The 18,712-nt window shown below is 35.4% G+C and overlaps 1 protein-coding gene across 1 annotated transcript in view; it reads right to left on the minus strand.

The window, feature by feature from the left end:
• Positions 1–15,064, minus strand: part of DLC1 (DLC1 Rho GTPase activating protein) — a 427,792-nt gene extending 412,728 nt beyond the window's left edge. The window contains exons 1-2 of the mRNA XM_007468094.1: positions 14,905–15,064; positions 2,679–3,824 (exon numbers count right to left, since the gene is read on the minus strand). Coding sequence (XP_007468156.1) covers positions 2,679–3,701 — 1,023 coding nt within the window. The 5' untranslated portion in view covers positions 3,702–3,824; positions 14,905–15,064. The remainder of the gene's footprint in view (positions 1–2,678; positions 3,825–14,904) is intronic.
• Positions 15,065–18,712: the final 3,648 nt, after the last annotated feature.

The raw sequence follows: 18,712 nt of genomic DNA on the forward strand, positions 1-18,712 counted from the left end.
AAAAAAAAAAAAAAAAAAAAAAAAGTTCCGTAACTAAAATTTTATTAGCTTATATTATATTTCACCTTTTCTAAGCTCTTAATCTCAAAGCTGTCACAGTGGTTGACAAATAGTTTAAAAGATACAACTAAGCCAACTCTTTTCAGAATCAGTCCCCTAACACTTTAGACATGAAAATGGGGTCCATGTGTCTCTCCAAAAGGTTTATCTGTTTTAAACTAGTTGCACTGGCATTAGAATTGCAGTAGTTGATTTAAACTTTTGTTGATATTTTGAAAAACTTCATATTTGTTTTCATTTCATAAGAGTAAAATAATAATCATAATAACTATATAGATAAAGGGTTGTTTTGTGCCATGCAGAAAATGCTTCAAATAGTTTATATATCAAATATTATTTTGTTTTTGTACTTCTGTTCATTGTATGCATTTCACCCAGAATACTATCACCTTTTATAAAAATTATATAGGCTAAAAATTGAAAATCCCCTGCTTCTATCCTTTTACTTCCATTCTCTCAAAGTAATTGCTGTCAACAATTTTGTGCCTATTCATCTAGAATTTTGCATATTCTTACTTAGTCATCTGGAGAGGTTTATAACCCATCTATATTTCTATCTGTATCCACACATTTCATCATATAAGGTTGGGATGTGCTACAAATATTGGTCTGCCACTGTCATTTTCTACATATATTATATCATGAGCACCGTTCAGTTAGAGCACATGGATCTCACTCCATCTTTTTCATGGCTGCATAGCATTCCAAACTATAGATTAAACAATCATTATACATCCTTTATTGATGGAAATTTGGATTGTATCTTTTTTGTCAGTAACCCATAATACAATGATGAACATCTCTGTACATATATTTTTATGAATTTATTTTGTTTTTTCTTTTGGTAAAGTTCTAAAATGGTTAGCACACAACTTGAAGGTATTTCAGCACTCATTCAACATCAGATAGAACAAAAATTCCTACACATTTTGCTTCTAGAGGCTTCTCCCATAATCATACTTCCCCAGAGTAAATTCCAAACCTGAAACTTTGCATTTAATCTGTTTATTACAAAGCATCCCAAATGAGTTGTAGAGTCAAAACAAATACTCCACCAGACAATACCACAACACTTTAGAATGATGAAATGCTTAAAATAGAATATTTAAGTTAGAACTTGTAAATGAGATATAATTATGGCTCTTGTAATGCAACTACGCTATAGTGACATGTCCAAGAGCAAATTCTTTCCAGCATTCTTAGTATTGATATAAATGTCCAAGTGGTTAGCATATGTTTCTGGAATGTTTAATGTTTCTGTCGGCAGTTGGGCAGGGTCTGTCTTATTTTAGGGAAGCTATGTCATAGGTCAGTTAGTACTTTCTTACGTCATTATTACATTCCCTCCAACAGATTTGATAGACTATATGGACATTTCTGAAAAAGCGACCTGAGCAGTCCAATCATAACAACATTATGCAGCATTAACTTTTTAATACAATTTATGTAAAGAAGGAAGAGCTCGCCAGAAGCACAGAAAGCTCTGTTGGCATGTAGTTTGAGCACATTGATCTTTGCTGTAAAGTCTTTGACTTCACTTTAACTTATGACATGTTACTGATATAGTTTGTTAGCAAAACTACAGTTTATGGAAACCAGATTTCTTCACCAAAAGAGAGTTGAAGATTTTTTTTTTCTCATTGTAGATAGCCCCAGTTGAACAGAACTAAGAACCTTAGTTTTGTCTTAGGAGAATAGGAATTATGGATTAGTATTATATCAAGAGAAGGGCAAGGATGTTGCACCAAAGTGTCCAATCTGCAGGGTTTTTTTGATGCCAATGGGCATGTTGGATTTACAGAAGAAATTTTACTTGTATTTACATCAGGATTATAGAGTACTACAATGCGGGAAGAATGCTGGGGAAATCCTAAAGGTATGACAGACTTTGGTCAAGAGTTCTCTAACTAAATCATGATCCATGTGGTTCCTTCCAATCCTTGTGTCTCTCACTTGGAAACTTCTTGGGGGATCATGGCATCTACAGGATTAGTCAAAGGTGCCTCAGCATAAAAATTTACTTCAGTTAGTCATCCTTTATGGTCAAGAGTTTAAAAAAAATGTTCATGTAGCTATGGATAGCAAATGTGCCAGGGTATCATTTAAAATAGCATTAGCATATTTTGGGGGAGGGGATACTGTTGCCTTGGTATATGCAAAGGACTCATTTAAAATACGTGATTTATACCACTTTTATTATAATAAAATATACTTTTTAAAGGGAAAAGAAGCAAGCTGAAATAAACAATTTTAATTAAAAATTACCATGACATTCTTTCTAAAAATTAGAGATCACTCTTTAGATACACTTTGAACTATCTGGTGGCTATTTAATGCCAGCCAAAGAAAGTGAAACCAGTTCTGTCTTCAACACAATTCCAAAATAGAATGTTCATGAACCATTATAAATATTATTAGTGAAATGGATAGGTTATCCTGTTTTAATTTTTACATATTTTGATGATTTCCCCCAAGAAGATGCTCTTTGAGTCATACAGCTACACTACTGAGCAAAAGAAACGTCCACATATCTTTTTAACTCTAGCAAAATAATAAGTGACAGAAACAAGGATATTTACACAATTCCAAAAGCCAGATAATAGGTGCATGTGTCTTACCTTTCTTTTACGAAGTCTGACTTGGTTATCTGTGGGTTCATGGGTGGCCAGAGTCTCCTTTATGTGTAAACACTGCATGCCATCTCCTGAGTTGACCTTTGGAAGACTTCTGTTTTGATGTTCTGAGAAACCACGCTTCTCCAGGCCATTTTCAGCTGACATTCCGCTAGGGCAGGAAGGAGGCTGCAGAAGGCAGCTTCCAGAATCTGTTTTTAATAATGGCAGTCCTCTGTCTGCACAAGGAATAGCCAAGAGCTCATCTTGTACTGCACTGCAGGTGTTTCTTTCATGTTCATCTTTAGGGAAGTCGGGTTTCCTTCGATGCTGAGCAATTACAGCAGAATTAAGCAATTGCTTTTCCGGCACAATATCTTTCACGTTCAAAGAGTCACATGCATTCATTTTGGATGCATCTTTTATTTCACTTAGGCTTATATCCTTACAAAGCTCCAGGCTTTTACTCACCATGTCAACAACTTTTCTGTCCCCCTTTTCCTCTACCAGCACTAAATCAGCTCCACCAGCCATTCCCCAGGAGTCATAAGAACCTTGGTTACTTTCCATGATGGGCAGCGTCTTTACGAAGGAGCCTGCTCCTTTGATGCTATGTTGTTCTGACGTTTTAGGCCCTTGAGTAGTTAAAATCTGTTTATCATCTGTAAGATATAGATCAGAATCAGTATCCTCGTCAGAAACATGCACTAGTGTTTCCGTGCTGGCTTCCAGAGAAAGAAACTGATCTTCACCTTCACGGCTGTCATCTTCATCCACCTCCTTTGAAATGTGACCCATTGGCCTCCCAGGAATATCTCTCAGCTCTGAGCCATGACAGCAGTCTGGTAGTGAAACACACCTTTCTTTGCGGTCCACATTTAGAGTTGCATCTTTTTCCATACTTGCCTGCAAGCTGTCAGCTACTAGTCCATGATGACATGCTGTGTTACAATCATCAGAATTAAAAGGCTGTCCCATCCATTGGGTCACATGTTCTTCCCAGCTTCTCTTTCTGATAGCTACAGACATGTCATCGTAGTTTAACAACAGATAGAGGGATACATTCCATATGAGACTAAAGGAGATGAAACGGTGAAAGATTACTTCAAATTCACTGATTGAAGAAGAGAGTAAGTTTTGTCATTGCACCACCTATTAAAAAATTAAAGAAATATACATAGTTCAGGATATAGTTCTAAAGTCAAAATATCTTGGAAGAGAGCACTTAAGCTGTGCTATGAAAGATTAAGAGATTGTATAAAGCTTCTATTTAATAGCCTTAATAAGGTTATTTCTTTAAGAAGCAGCCTAATAGTAGAAGACAATTTCACATTCAATATTTCTGGTCAAAAATCATTAACAATACTTGTAAATGCAGCTGGATTGATTGATCTATTAATGAATAAAGATATACATATTGAATATTTAAAATTCCATTAGGAAAATATTTGAATTGCTATACTAATAAAATTCACTGGAAGAAACTAGTTGCTCTAGCTTAGATGCTTTCCTGATTTACTTTTGTGGACACAAATCGTTACAGAAATCTATTGGCTGTTTGGTTTGAATTGCACTGAAGGCCACCAGGGAACTGTTCATGCAAAACTTGAGCTATAGAGACAGCATGTGTAATGTATTAGTGTGTGAAAGAGCTAATACAGACCCCAAACTACCAGAATGCATTTACTCCAGGGAGTGACTAAGAACATGGAGTAATCCAGTTTAGCTCATATTAACACATAATTCATGCATAAGAAAGCATAACACACACCACTTAAAATGTCTTAGGATAAATACATTTACATGCATCTCATTGCTGCTATGACCCGCTAGCAAGCTAGTACTGTTGAAGCTTACAGAAATTAAATAACTTGCCCAAGGTCATACATCTAGGAGGTAAGCCTGGATTCAAAGTAGGCCCCGGTTCTAAGACCCAGGCTTAGAGAGCCAACAAACTTCATCTATGGAATGCGATTCTACTGCCACCTCTTCCCTCCACACATCTTTAGTAGATATAAAGTCTAAACTCTTCAGGCAGGAATTCGGGTGACCCAAAAAGAAGTGAGCATGATAAGACAACTGAAATAATTCTTCAGAAATTTCAGTCTCATTCTCTTTGGCTTCTAAGGAGTTTAGTTTGTATACTTCTGTTAGCATTTGGCCATAAAATTTTAAGTAAACAAGAAAACCAGACATAAGATAAGGTCAGAATATAAACACATTCCAGGTATCCATCCTTTTTGCCTTAAATTATTCAAAGCCTTCGTTAAAGGCAACAAATTATACCAATGTAAACTCAACCTTATAAAAGTGACTAGTCCAAATGTTGTCCCATAATGAAACCTAATGACTGGACTGTAAAAGAAAAATCTTATTCAAGAGCAGACACTTCCAGTTTTTACACCACACAAGAACTGTCAGCACATAACATGGATTGGCTTATTGATTTCAATCATAAACAAGATTAACTGAAATGCTGGTTTTGGGTCACTTCAATCTATTGAAAAGGACTCTGACTCCCCACCAAAAATCGCAAGCTATTCTGACTAAGCACATGCCATAAAGGTAAATATTCCCATCTTGTAAAGACCAGGAATGTACTAGAATTTTGGTATCCCAGACTGACCAAATATCATTCTGGATACTATTCCGTTTCTTTAAGGGTCTGTGAGTATCTTTGAAAATGGTCAGCATTCACATTTTCTATATTGGCATTCATAAGAAAATATAAAGTCCTTGAATTCCGTGCATAAGTCATTATAGTGTGGGAGGCTGCGGAAAAGTGGAAAAAACGCATAGATGCAGGCCAGAAAATTTCTGCTTTCATGGGCAAATTTGGGTTGTAATAGGGCGGTTCTGTTTTAGATGCTTTCTTTTCTTTATTTTTATCCAGTGTAGAAAGAGCAGGCTAACTTAAGAAATACCAAGTGGTATTAGTGTCATTCCTAAGCCACATTTACATTTAAGTAGAGACAATTCTGGTTTTCTTTCTCTAATGAAGAACGAGAAAGAGTTTTATTAACCCCTTGGGGAACAGATTACATAAAATTTTTGCCTTTAAGTCCTTACCACAATATTAATTAGCTTACTGCACTCAACCTTGGCAAGTAGGTATTTTTATAACATCAAAGGAAGACAGTTCAACAAGTTCTGAGACAATCTAGCTGCAAAGAGAGAGTATAAATTAGATAGATTTGACACAACATTAACTCCTTCTGTCCTAATTTCTAATCTACCTTCTTTGGACATTTCCAGATCATTCCTGTGAATTTATAGTGTCTTTATTTTGAAGACATAAAATTTCCTAACTCTCATTATGACCATCATCACTACAGTTTGAATGTTCATTCCATATCCTGTGGTCCGATATTGTTTTAAAAACTTTATCTCAACAAGCTTTCTTATTCATACTTCCTATTTTAATTCTGATTTGTAAGATTTATAGTTAAAACCTGCCTTCAGGATCTAAAGGCTGAACACCGTATTAATTAAAATATATTGTCCATCCCATCGGAGTATATTGGCCCCATTTTCTAAGTCATCTGAATTGACTAGAATCTGTCCTGTAAGATTTAGAAGTCTTTGTAAAAGACCTCACTTTCCCTTTGCGCCTTCTCACCAGGCTGCCTTGTTCAAAATTATATTTCTAATTACCGGCTACTTATTTTGCAAACTTCTACTACTTTTTCTTGTAATCACTTTTATGCAGTTTCATTCAGAATGAGCTCAGCTGCTGAGGATTTGGATGAAGGATCTGGAAAAGTGTAAGTCATTCCAGGGTGTTGATTTTATGAAGTGAATTTCCATGGGGATTTTTCACTTCTTAAATGCATGTGTTCAAACACCACTGTATTAGTATTACAAGAAACTCTGTGTACCTCTAATTATGTAATGATTCTGGAAAACAATTTGTGAAATGCCCACATTTGCTTTTTGTGATATTAGTGCATAGGCTGTTTAGACACAGAGTGATTTAAAATTTATTGTTTGGGTTAATTTCATAACACCACTCTTTAACATAAGCATACAGTGGCATGCAGTGTATATTTTTAAATTAATCAAAATTGAATGTTACTGTACTAAAAAACAATTGAAGATATTCTAGTTTGAGAATCCCTGACCTATGTCTGACATCAAATGATCATGCTCTCTTTTGCACTTGCTCCGGAAATAAACACACACCTTGTATTTTGACCTGGCAAGTGTCCCTAGGAAAGAAGAGCCTGATGGGAATCACTACTGACGATACTATAGCCTGGGAAAACACGGTGCAAATGAGGTACTTGTGGCTGAAATCGAGTGGGCAGCACCTTAGAACTGAGAGCACCATTGCCTGATCATAATCATTTATTCAACAAGTGTTTATTTAGTGCCGAATGGGCTGCAGACAGTCTACTAAACATTGGGAATATAAGCCTAAATATATATTATCTTGTTTTATCCTTTCAGAAAGCAGATGACATATATAGGTATATGTATACATACACATATACAAATAAATACACACACACACACACACACACACACACATGCACATGATTGACTCCTGGGTTGTTTTTAAACACCTTCACACAGCTGCTGCATATTTAATAGAAGGCATAATAGTACTGCCAGTTTCTCTGTATTTTCCTACTTTCTCCTTAGATGGCTGGAGTTACTTCTGGTTTCCCATCAGGTCTTTCTTCTTAATTACCCATCCCATGGTAAATTTCTACTACTACTCTCTTCTCCGACGCTTCTCTCTTCTCCTACTACTGCTTTAATGCATATCTATATGTAATAGCTACCACATAGCGTGTACTCAGTCACTGGGAGAAAGAAGAGAAGACATGAGGGAAATAATCTCCTTTTAATTAAAGGTAGGTTAAATTCTCTAACATGCACTCTTGCAAGAATAGAGAATGCATCTGAACCAAGAAGGCAGCATTTCTACAATGGCCCACATTGTTGCTAATATAAGGGTCAAGTTGGTGAGGTGGAGAGATGGGGAATCTGGACATCCTAGAGGGATGTGACATCTTAGTGTATCTTGGCCTATGCTCAGGGAGTCACCTCTGCATATAATAAGTGCCACCCAAACACTTACTGAATTAGACGATTACAGCAGAATCAGCATATAAACAGACATGATCACAGCTTACTGTAGTTCTTCAAATGTGTGCTCACTGATGGCAAAGTAAATCTTCCTGACAGTGAGCATTTGTGGAGGTCAAAATGAAATTCATTTTCTTGATGGAGCTGTCAAAGAACAAATTATCTAGCAAACTAAATTGTGGAACATTTGGGCACCTTCCACTGCCCCCAACTCAGGGATAACATGAGAGGAATGCTTCTCAACGCAAAACTGTCAAATATTCAAGAGGCTTAGGATCAGCGAGAACGCCTAGGACAGATATGATTATTCTTAATCCCTTTATGTAAATGAATGAAGAAATAGCAAAAAAAAAACCCCCAAAAATAAAAAAGATAACACATTCAAAGAAAGCATTTCTAAGAGTCTAATCAGGGTAGCCAACTTTTAGTAAAAGACAATTAGTGCTTTTTCTTTAAAATATTCATGCTAACTAATTGAAATTAGACAGGTCTAGAATTAGGCTTAGGAGAGAGAAACCTTTAATAACGATGCAAAAACCTATCTCTGTATGACTACAGGCAGATTTCCTTTCTTTAGTGGCAGTCTTTGCCTTAATCCTTCACAAAATCATTATCCATCTACTTTTACATACTTTGTCAAATGTTGGAATTTACTCATTATGCCTCATTAGCTGTCTGTGGAGAAAACAAACTCCTGTTAAAATTCTTTACTGGTAAATTACTTAACGAAGCTTAAAATATTATATATGAAAAAGCTTCCATGTCTTTAGGTTGTCTGGAAATCATCAAAAGTCTTAGTAAATTACAGAATAAACCATCTATAATGAGTTAAGTCAGTGGATTGAGTAGTACATCACTTTGTCCGAGAGACACATCCAAGCTTCCATCATTTTGGTCTTTAGAAGAAGAATGAAGAAATAGGTACCCAATTAAAATATTTTTTTAAATGTTTACCTATTTTTATGTATATATTAGTTTTACTAAGCTTAGTAAGTTTTTTCTCCTTCTTAGCTCTCAAATATGTTCCAGGAATCAAGTAAATTTGAAATTAACTCTGTCAATCCACTAGAATTCTGTCAGCTCATCAGAAAAGAACAGGCTGTTACAAAGTTGCAAGTTAATATTTCTGAGGTGCCCTATTTTTACCTCTGGCTTCCTACTATTTAATGTAGCCTCAGTAGTTTCTAATTCCCTTGCAGGGAGGAGCGAAGATACTGGCAGTGTTTGACTTATCACCACTTTGCGGCTCAGGTCCGCCAGGTTTGCGGATTCTCAGAACGTTTTTTTAAATAACCACGTGTAATTTGAGTAAATCTTTAAAAATGTCATATTTGTCTGATACCACTAAGACTTTTCTGGGGATAATTGGTTTCTAAGAGATCCCAGAATTAACACAGTCTTGAGGGACAATATTGCATCATGGATGCAGTAAGTTATAGACACCTGTATTTCCTTCGGGATTCCACGTTTTATTTTTTTAGAAAGTACAGTCTTCTCAATAACAGTGTTCCATCTGGTACAGAACCCTTTGAGCACCTAGAACTACATTGTATTTTAGCTATTTCTGCAAATAAATTCATTAATGAATAATTAATCATTTGGTTTTTTGATTCATATCTCTTTTCTGCAGAGTCCCTTATAACCAAAGAAAAGTATTGCCTTTGCTCCTAACTTATTTCATTTGGAATTTTTCATGCAACAGGAAATAGCTTAGAGTTAAATTTGCTATCAAAAGTTCGGTTGTTTTTTTTTAATGGCAAAGCAATATGATTGAAATGTGGTTTTGCCTTATTATAAAAAAGATACTTCTATTCCACAATGGACATGAATTATAATGCTTTATCATCAGCATGGTGAGATGTGGCTTTGCTTTAAGTGGCCACTTTCTATTTTTAACTTTGCTATCATTTCTAAGAACACTCTAAGGGTAGACACAGTAATCACCAAATATAAACAAGAGGGCTACAGCAGCACAGGTGCTTGGCCAGCTAGGTGACAACAGAATACTGAGATTTCAGTCATTTGGTAAGTACAACTTTCACTGAAATCAGGAACATGAAGTCACTGAGAACTTAGCTACTTCTGTTAGGTTGGTATCCTATCAGGGATTGATGCCTCTGATATCAACTTTTTTCTTCTGTATTTAATATCTATAATTCTTATCTTATTGTGTCATCTTCCTATGTACATTTGAGCTTGTTTTTACTACCCAAGTAATAGTACGTGCATTAAAAACTTTTGATGATCGTGATAATAGTAATAGTAAAAGAGCTTCCATGTATTAAGCATTTACTGTGGATCAGGCCCTGTATTTGGTGTTGCACTTACACTATCTCCCTTAGTAATAATACTCACAAATACTCTATGAAGTAGGTACTATCATTGTCCTGATTTTACAGGGAGAAATTTTGGCAGGACTAGGTAACTAGCTCAATCTCTAACACCTATTGATGGGTAGTGATTATTACCTCTATTTTTTGTGAAGGCAAGCTGTCTGTTAAAGAAATTTTTTTTTTTTGCATTAGTTACATTTGCATTAGTTACTTAGGTTTTGTCTTCCCCAGTTTTCTCACTTCTGTAATGGGAATAATGAAAATTATTGATAGAGAATAATATTGAACTATAATAATAATGAGCTGATAATATATGTAAAACACTTAATCCATGGCATATTGCAAGAACTCACTAGATACTAAATGATGATGACGATAATGATGATGATGATGATAAAGATGGTGATGGCAATGATTCCTTTAGTTTTTGACGGATCTTAGCTGCAGAAACCATGGCTGAGTAGGAGCTGGAACTATCCCTTTCATGCCCATGTTATTTCAGTATAGATGAGTGATTTGACCACAAGGTGAAACGCCATGATTCTTTCTTTCTTGATTCATTTGACCTCTGCTTTTTAAAACAAAAGTTTGTTTGTTATAGTGTATGCGACCCAATTTGTACATACAAAGTCTCATCTAATGCTCAAAATGACCCAGTGGTATAAATATTTGCATTATCTTCCAGACTTTACCAATAGAAAGCAGAAGCTCAAAGTAGGATGGGGCATGCTTGAAATCACAGAGCAAGGATTTCAAATGGCAAAGATGCAAATCTGAGCCAGTTTTCTGTCTCTTCCCACGAGCTTTCCAGTACACCACCCCCATTTAAATTGTAGAAAATTCACTAGTGCTCTGCTCTCACTGGCCTCGTGTAACTTAACTTTGAACTATTGTTGGATACTCATGCTTTCTCCTGGCTCTTAATGAACTTGTAATGTCATCTTATGAGAGTGCTATTAACCTCTGGCCTCAGGCTCTGATGACTTTTGCCAACCTCTTATTTTCCTTCCTCTTTAAAAATTATTATTCTATCATTACAGGATGTCTGGAAAATTTAAAAAAAAGTCTCACAACACCAACTCTTCAATGCTGGTTTTCCTTTCCTTTCTTTCTTCTTTCCCTCCTATTTATTCCACAAACATTTATTAACAAACATGTATTGACAATACCTGACATGCTAGGTATTTTGCCAGCTGCTGGGAATAAAAAGAAACATTGGTTGAATTTCTAAACTTGCTTTCTGATCTTCCTACTTCCTTTGGATCTCATTTCTATTAAAGGACTGATTTCCTCTGGATTATCTGAACTGTATTGCTATACCATTTTGTTATTTCAGTCTAATAGGAAAAACCTTTTCACACATACAAGCAGCTACAACTGCTTTTTTCAGTCCTCTATCTTAATTCATGAGCAAGTTTATACGCATGCTGTTTACATTGCCTTTCAGCTTTTTTTTACATCGGAATTCCTATTTAATCTTTTCAAGTTCACTTATATACTCTATAATCCACTGAATCAAAATCAATAATCTCTTTTAAACTAGGTCTCAAGATCCACACTTCACCTTTATTCTGTTTACCTTCTTCAAAAACTAAGCGCATCTATTTCTCAAAACTCTGTGAGCTGACCAGCAGATTAATGCCAAACTAGTAGTATTGCTGTATCTCTATATCCACCCCAAAGTCAGTCTGGATTTGGGCTTCTCTGTAAACCTGTTTGATTTGTGCAACTAAGGGGCTTATCATTCACCTGGGAGACGAAGGTATAATACTTATGCTATTTCCTTCAAATCTGGAGGAATTTTCCCTCATCCTCTTTAAATTCTCATGTACAATTCTTAACATTTATTCAGATAATAAAATTTTCTGATCCAGATCTAAATCATCTCTCATTTGGAACTTTGTTGTACTATAATGATTTCTACCGAGAGAATTCTCATTGTAAGATGATATTGACACCAATTCATTCATTCTCCAAGAGGAAACAAATGAAGTAAAAACAGAAGACACATCTTAAATGTCCCAGTTTAGACTTGTTTTAATCCTCTAACGCCCATCCTCTATAAGTAAGATTAAACCATGCCTAAAGAATTTGTAGTGAGGTGTATGGTATGGGCAGGTTTGGATAGGGCCAGAAAAATTCTCTTTTTTATTATAACGTCCTCAAGAAAAAAGTAAATAAAATGGTGTACTAGGCCCTCTAGTAATCATGCCATCAGTTATATAGGCTATTGCTTTACTGCATTTATTCCTCATTCCAATCATGTAGAGTGTGGAGACACTGGAAGTGTTGAATAGCCTACTTTTAAGTGGTAATAGCATCAGGAAATCCAATCTGGTTCAGAAAAATGGGGAGAAAAAGCATCATGACTCACATTTTCTCTAAAGAAATGGGATGTACTAGAAATGACACATATTAGCTTTATTAGAAAGGCTCTTGCCATGGAAAGTGCAATGTTTCGGCGTGCAAAGCAACTTATACTGTCATATATGAAGAATGTACAGATGAAGCAGCCAACTCCTCCATTTGACGCTGCACTGGTCAGCCATTTATATACTATAACAAATTCTGGATTCTACAACTAAAGGACTTTGTAGAAGGCTCAGAAGAGATATATGAACCAATTAAAAGACTGTAAATAAGCTGTAGAAGGGAAGATGAAAGGAAGTGGGTTTATTTGGCCTAGAAATGTACACTTATGTTTTCACACGTCCATTTAGGCTTTTCACATTTCCACTGAGGTAGAAACCCACAGAACTGGAAGCAGGCTGCAGCAATAGAGATTTAGGTTAGATAAATAAAAGGATGTCCGGGTACGTGAGATTCTTAAACCGATTCCAGTGGGGGGCAGTAAAATCTTTTCCGAATGCCACTGGTTAAGTTGATTTATAAGGATACCATTTGGAGGCAAGGATATGAATCAAACAACCTCCTTGCTAGCTCTATGTTTTTAAGAAACATCAGTTTAAAATTAATATAATTATTAGCATATGGATTGATTTTCTTGGCATAAACATGAAATGTAACAAAACAGTCACAAACAAGTTACTCCTTTAAAATGTTTGTTGAAGGCGCAAGAAAACTTTTGCATTTGAGGAAATTTCATTACTTAGTAAATTTGATTCTTTTTTAAAACCATTAATTTTTTTTTTCTACACTGTAATACTGGTGGCAGCTGTAAGCCTTTTTTAAAAAAATAAGCATTACAATTTTCTGTTTAAGGTAGCCTTCTACCAGATACGAATATATTCATACTTTATTATGAACAGTTATTATCTGAGAACAAGGTGATGTCATATTAAGTTACCTGAATTATGATACAGGGTACTATGGTTCCACTGTCATCTCTTCTACTAACTAGCGGTGTGACCTTGGACAGGTCATTTTTGAATGTCATGCTTCAGCTCCCTTTTTGGCACCTTTAAGATAGTGTTAGAAGAGGTGACCTCTTATATTCTTTCCTTCCTTAAAATTCTATTGAGGAATTTTATTAAATCATAATTTAGACAAGTCAACATTTTATTTTTAACATACTTAAAAAACAGATTCTTTTTATCACTTTTAGAAGTCTTAACACAACAAATTGTTAGTGAGTAGTTAAAATTTGTCAATATAACTTATTCTAGCATAAAATTTAAGCATAATTAGCTAATACAGCAAATGGTCACCTTATACTATGTAAAAGTTTATGATGAAAACACTTGATTTCTTATGATCCAACTGTCAAATAGCTTTCATATTTAATTTGGGATATTTTGTGTTCATCTAATAGATTTGGAAATATGCACGGATATTTGTTCCCTTCACATACCATTCCATATGATTTCTATAAAATAATGATTTTCATTCTAAATATTCAGAAATATAACAGTATGTTATGCATTAAAACTCTCTGTTATGTCAGTCACTACTAAACTTCTTTTCTCATATATTGCACATGTAAACATAACTTAAATATACTATAGCCCAGTGGAAATGTAATTTTATGATTACATGAATTATGAATACAGATCAGCTTTTCATGTGATTGTAGTGATTTCCAGCTGCCTTAAAATAGTAACAATGAATGTCATTGTCATTGAGATTTACTTTATTCAAAAATATTCACACAAAATATGATCTGAGCAGTGAATAGTGAATTCAAGAAAGTTAATATAAATTAAATCCAATTCTGATCTTTAAATTTTAAAAAATCAGATTAAATACTGTTTAGGATAGAAATATTTGTAAAATTTCATGTGTTTACTCTTTTTAAAAATAAACCATTTAAGCTGTGCATTAGCAGTTTGACCTGTGGTTGAAACTGGGTGGGGAAATATTGAGGAATCCAATCTTCATATTTTAAATGAGACTCAAAGTTTTCTTTGGAGACGCATTATTAAGAAAAGTCACTCTATAGCGGGATCTACTTTTCCTGTTGGCAAACGACGGGGAAAGAAAAAAAATCATTTACACCTCACAATGTGTGAGAATATGTATCTGTTTCATATAAACCATATAATAGGAAAACTGGTCTGTCTTCTGGCTCCAGTCATAAATAAGTTAAGGATTAAAAAGGGATGAAAATAAGATCTTAGTTTATGGAGAAAAATCTCCATGGAGCCTATTTTAGAATTGGCATTTTGCTAAAACAATTTGACTCACAGTTTTTTACTTACTAAACGTTTTCCACTTCTGATTTCGTGGCTCAGCTCTAAAACCTAGGAAATCACCACTCCGTGCAAGATGCTAACATTTCTCTCAATCTTTCTGCCTCTTCAAAGATTGCCTCAAAGCGTAAAGATAGATAGTCCACAGCGTCTTACCTAGACGAGGAGGAGCTGAAACGCCGAGGCAAGACATGCTTCAACACTCAGCCTAGGAAAGGAGTCCGTCCCCGTTAGTTTCTCCAAAATATAAGTTCACATTTCGTGGTTGAGATCATGGCTCTATTCTAAGCAGTTCTGCGCAGTGTGTGATTCTAACAAAAACAGCCTCCGCAGCTGGAGGGAGCCTTAGCTGAAGCCGGAGTCTGTCAAGGCGTTCCTAGTGACTTCTGTCTAGTAAATTCAGACTGATGTTTTGCAAAAGGGGCCTCCACAACCAGGCCCAGATTGCCTGGGAAGCATTTCCTGCCTCTGAGTGGTGTGCATGTGAGAAAGACTGAACTGAGAGGAGGGGAGAGGGGCAGAGCAGAGGCCCGCCCAGGCGATTTAGGAGTTCTGATTTTACACAGAACTTAAGTGAGTTTGTCAAAACCCTTGAGGTGATTAGCTGGAGAGTCATAAAGCCGTAGAGCTTTTTCTATCCCACGCTGCTTATGAAAAAAAAAAAGAAAGAAAGAAAACATCGTTCTCTCCTTCCTCTACAACTTTTCCACTGTATTCAATGTATACACACAATGTAAGCAAAATACCTTTGCAGTGCTCCTTTCAAAAGATCTTTTAAGGGAGCAAGTTGCAGTTAGTTTTAATACCGTAATTCTTCTAAATTTGAAAACCTTTTTAACGCTCCTTCATTTAAAATGCTGCAGCCTGATATACCGTACCTGAGAAGGTCTGTAAGTAAAATCCTAGGAATCCAGCGAATAGAACGTTTTCTCCCAGATCTCTCCGACCCCAAGAATCCTTCCCGGAATTAAAGTAGTTTGTGTCATGGCAAAGGCAGCATTGCCTCTGGTCAGAATCTTCCAGTTACACACATCTAGTGCTGGAAAAGCAGAAGACAGACTCCATCTTGATCCTATTACAATCCTTCTGACATTAACCACTTGCAACTGCTTCCATCCAGCAGGACAGAGTGCCCGAATCACTCTAAAGCAGCTCACAATATCTGCATCCTTCCTCCAACACAAATGTTGTGAACTATCGTCTGTTTATCTTTTCTGCTTTCTTGTGCCTCCACTGGATGACTTCCTCCTAGCTGCTCAGGGCTGGGAACTTGGACTACCATTTGGTTTTGATTAAAACCAGACAGCCAACTCTGGAGAATTTAGGGAATAAGCTAATGGAAACTGCAAGTATGGCTTTAATTAGTACATCAATTAATAATAGATGTTCGCTCGTCTTATAATAAGATGACACAAATATAAATGCAGAGGAAGCTCAAGTCCTTTCAGGAAAGAAGTTGCACCAATTCTCCTTCCTTTATGACCCAGAATTCTCTTTAGGGAAAGTGGAAGGAAAGAAGAGAGATGTGGCTTTGGGACATCCAGGTTGTGGAGAGGCCAGTGGAGCAGCCTGGTTGTTTATACCAGAGAAACAGGAAACAGCATCTCTGAGTTTAACTATCTTGCTTGGTTGAAACTGCTCAGTAATGTCTCCCTTTACAATCAATGGATTCTCTTGCTGTTTATGACTTAGGCATTTCTTTCAGTGATTAGTGACCAGATTAATCTGATTATTTGGTCTACATGGGGCTTGCAAATATCCAGAGATTTCCAATAATGGGAGGCACAAGAACAATTCCAATTTCAATATGATAAATCAGTAACATATAAAGAGGTACAAGAAACAGTAAATCTGTTAGCCCTAAGATCTATGCTGTACATCTCTGAAATTGTAATCAGTTTTCATTATTCATGTTTATTCTCAGTTGGCTCTAATTTTTATAAAGGCTAACAGACACCTAGATATTGCAATGATCATCTTTTGAGTACGTCCTGAGGATACTGAGTAGGTGATAACTCAGAGAAGTACTATGTTATAGCCATGATTTCTTTTCTTATTGGAGAAGAAAATCTCTCGAAATTAGTGCAAAGCGTGGACTACTAGAAATATTAAACTTAATGTTTAATATGTGGTTTATATGTTAAATTTGGTTAAATGGCAAGAATGACATATTACACATTGATTTTTCAGATGAGAAGCATTCAAATAAAGACATGGAGGCAGAAACAATTTTTAGAAGTTTATGTCACAAAACGTTACTGATTAAAACATGAGCACTTAGATTCCTTTAAGTTAACCTTCAACCACATGGCAAGAAGGAAGTCCATAATTTCATAAATTCTTTAAAGAGTTATTTATGTTCATACTCAGAATAATTCCACTGAAACTACTGCCCACTTAATCTTCCCAACTATCGTTGTGTGTATTCTTATTTTTATTTTACAGATAAAGTATTAGAAATTTATGGAAGTAATTTTCTCACAATCAAATGATGGAGTAGCCAAGTCTACATTGGAACCCAAATTTTCTGATTCTAACTCCCTGAGTCCAACTGTCTCTCTTGACTCTCACTTAATTGCTGTGTGAAATTGGGAAGACTTCTTAAACTCTCTGAGTTTCAGATTCCTCCTTATAAATAGGGACAATTCCACATAACTCCCAGATTGGAAAACAGGATTAACTTTATATACAGATATATTTATAAATTATATTTCTTTCCCTTAGGAAAACACTGGAGCAGAATGGAATGAGAATTGATGTAAGTTCTTTCCTAAAATAACTTGTATATCTCTATCCCTATCTGCCTCTAGCCCTGCCTCTGGTATATAGAGGGCTAGAACATTCGCACTCTGCTAATTCTTCTTAGCTAGATTCTTCTCATGAGTACTATAATCCCCACCCCCCTTGTATGATTTAGCCTTGTTTCTGTTTATATTGGCCTGAGGAAACAACAAAACCATATTCACATAGATTTATAAATGCTTTTTTAGATATCTAGACACTCTTATTAGTAATTTTCTCCTTAACGTTCCCTTCTCTAAACAAATAAGACTTCATGATTTATTCTATTATTAGAAGGAATACTTCCCAAATCTTTAATCACTCTTATTTATTTTTCATCCTTCAGTTGCCTGACTCCAAACAAATCCCAGAACTTATATTCTCATAAAGGCTTTACCAAATATGAGTATAAAGATAACTAATGAGATCGTTTCCTAAATATTTAACATAGTGTCAGGCACATAGAAGGGGTCCAAAATATTTGTCCTCTTCTCCTTTCCACTTGTAAATCTCAATACATAACTCCCTTAAATGTTTGCCTATTACTCTATACTTGATCAGCTAATAAAATATGGTATAGAGGCAGTTAAAAAGTTGAAAACAAAGTATCAGGAAAGGAGTCTGGCTCCAAAACTAACAATCATGATGACCCCATGCAAATTACTTTGCCTGCATAAACCTCAGTTTTAGCCTCTGGATCTAAGGGTTTTTCAAAATTAGAGATAATAGTCCATGTCAAGTCATTAGACTTCATGGCTGGTGCAGTATTCATTGTTAACTAGAATTACTTTTACCATTTAAATTATTGCCCTTTTCATGTTTACATCTCTTTTCTATGATTGTTTTCCTGAAGAATCTATCTATTGAGCTCAGTTAAATATATGCATTTGGAACAATTTTATTGGTGGAACGATTAGGTACTTTATCTTTTTTTTAAAGAAAAAGGAATTGCAGAATGAGGATTAGAAGCTATTGTGAAGATCAACTTTCTTCCCCTGTACTAGGATCTAAATAGTAAACACTGGCTATGATTGATAGTAAACACTATCTAATCCCCAGCCACCTTTAGGAAGTTTGAATCTGCACTTTTACAGAATTGTTCAATGACTCTAAAATAGTCCAACAACATTTTGACTGTGCAAAGTGGGACGTATCCTTTGAAAGAAATATCTTATTCTTTATG

The sequence above is a fragment of the Lipotes vexillifer genome, unplaced genomic scaffold (genome assembly GCF_000442215.2).
Source record: "Lipotes vexillifer unplaced genomic scaffold, Lipotes_vexillifer_v1.1 scaffold436, whole genome shotgun sequence".
Classification (NCBI taxonomy): Eukaryota; Metazoa; Chordata; class Mammalia; order Artiodactyla; family Lipotidae; genus Lipotes; species Lipotes vexillifer.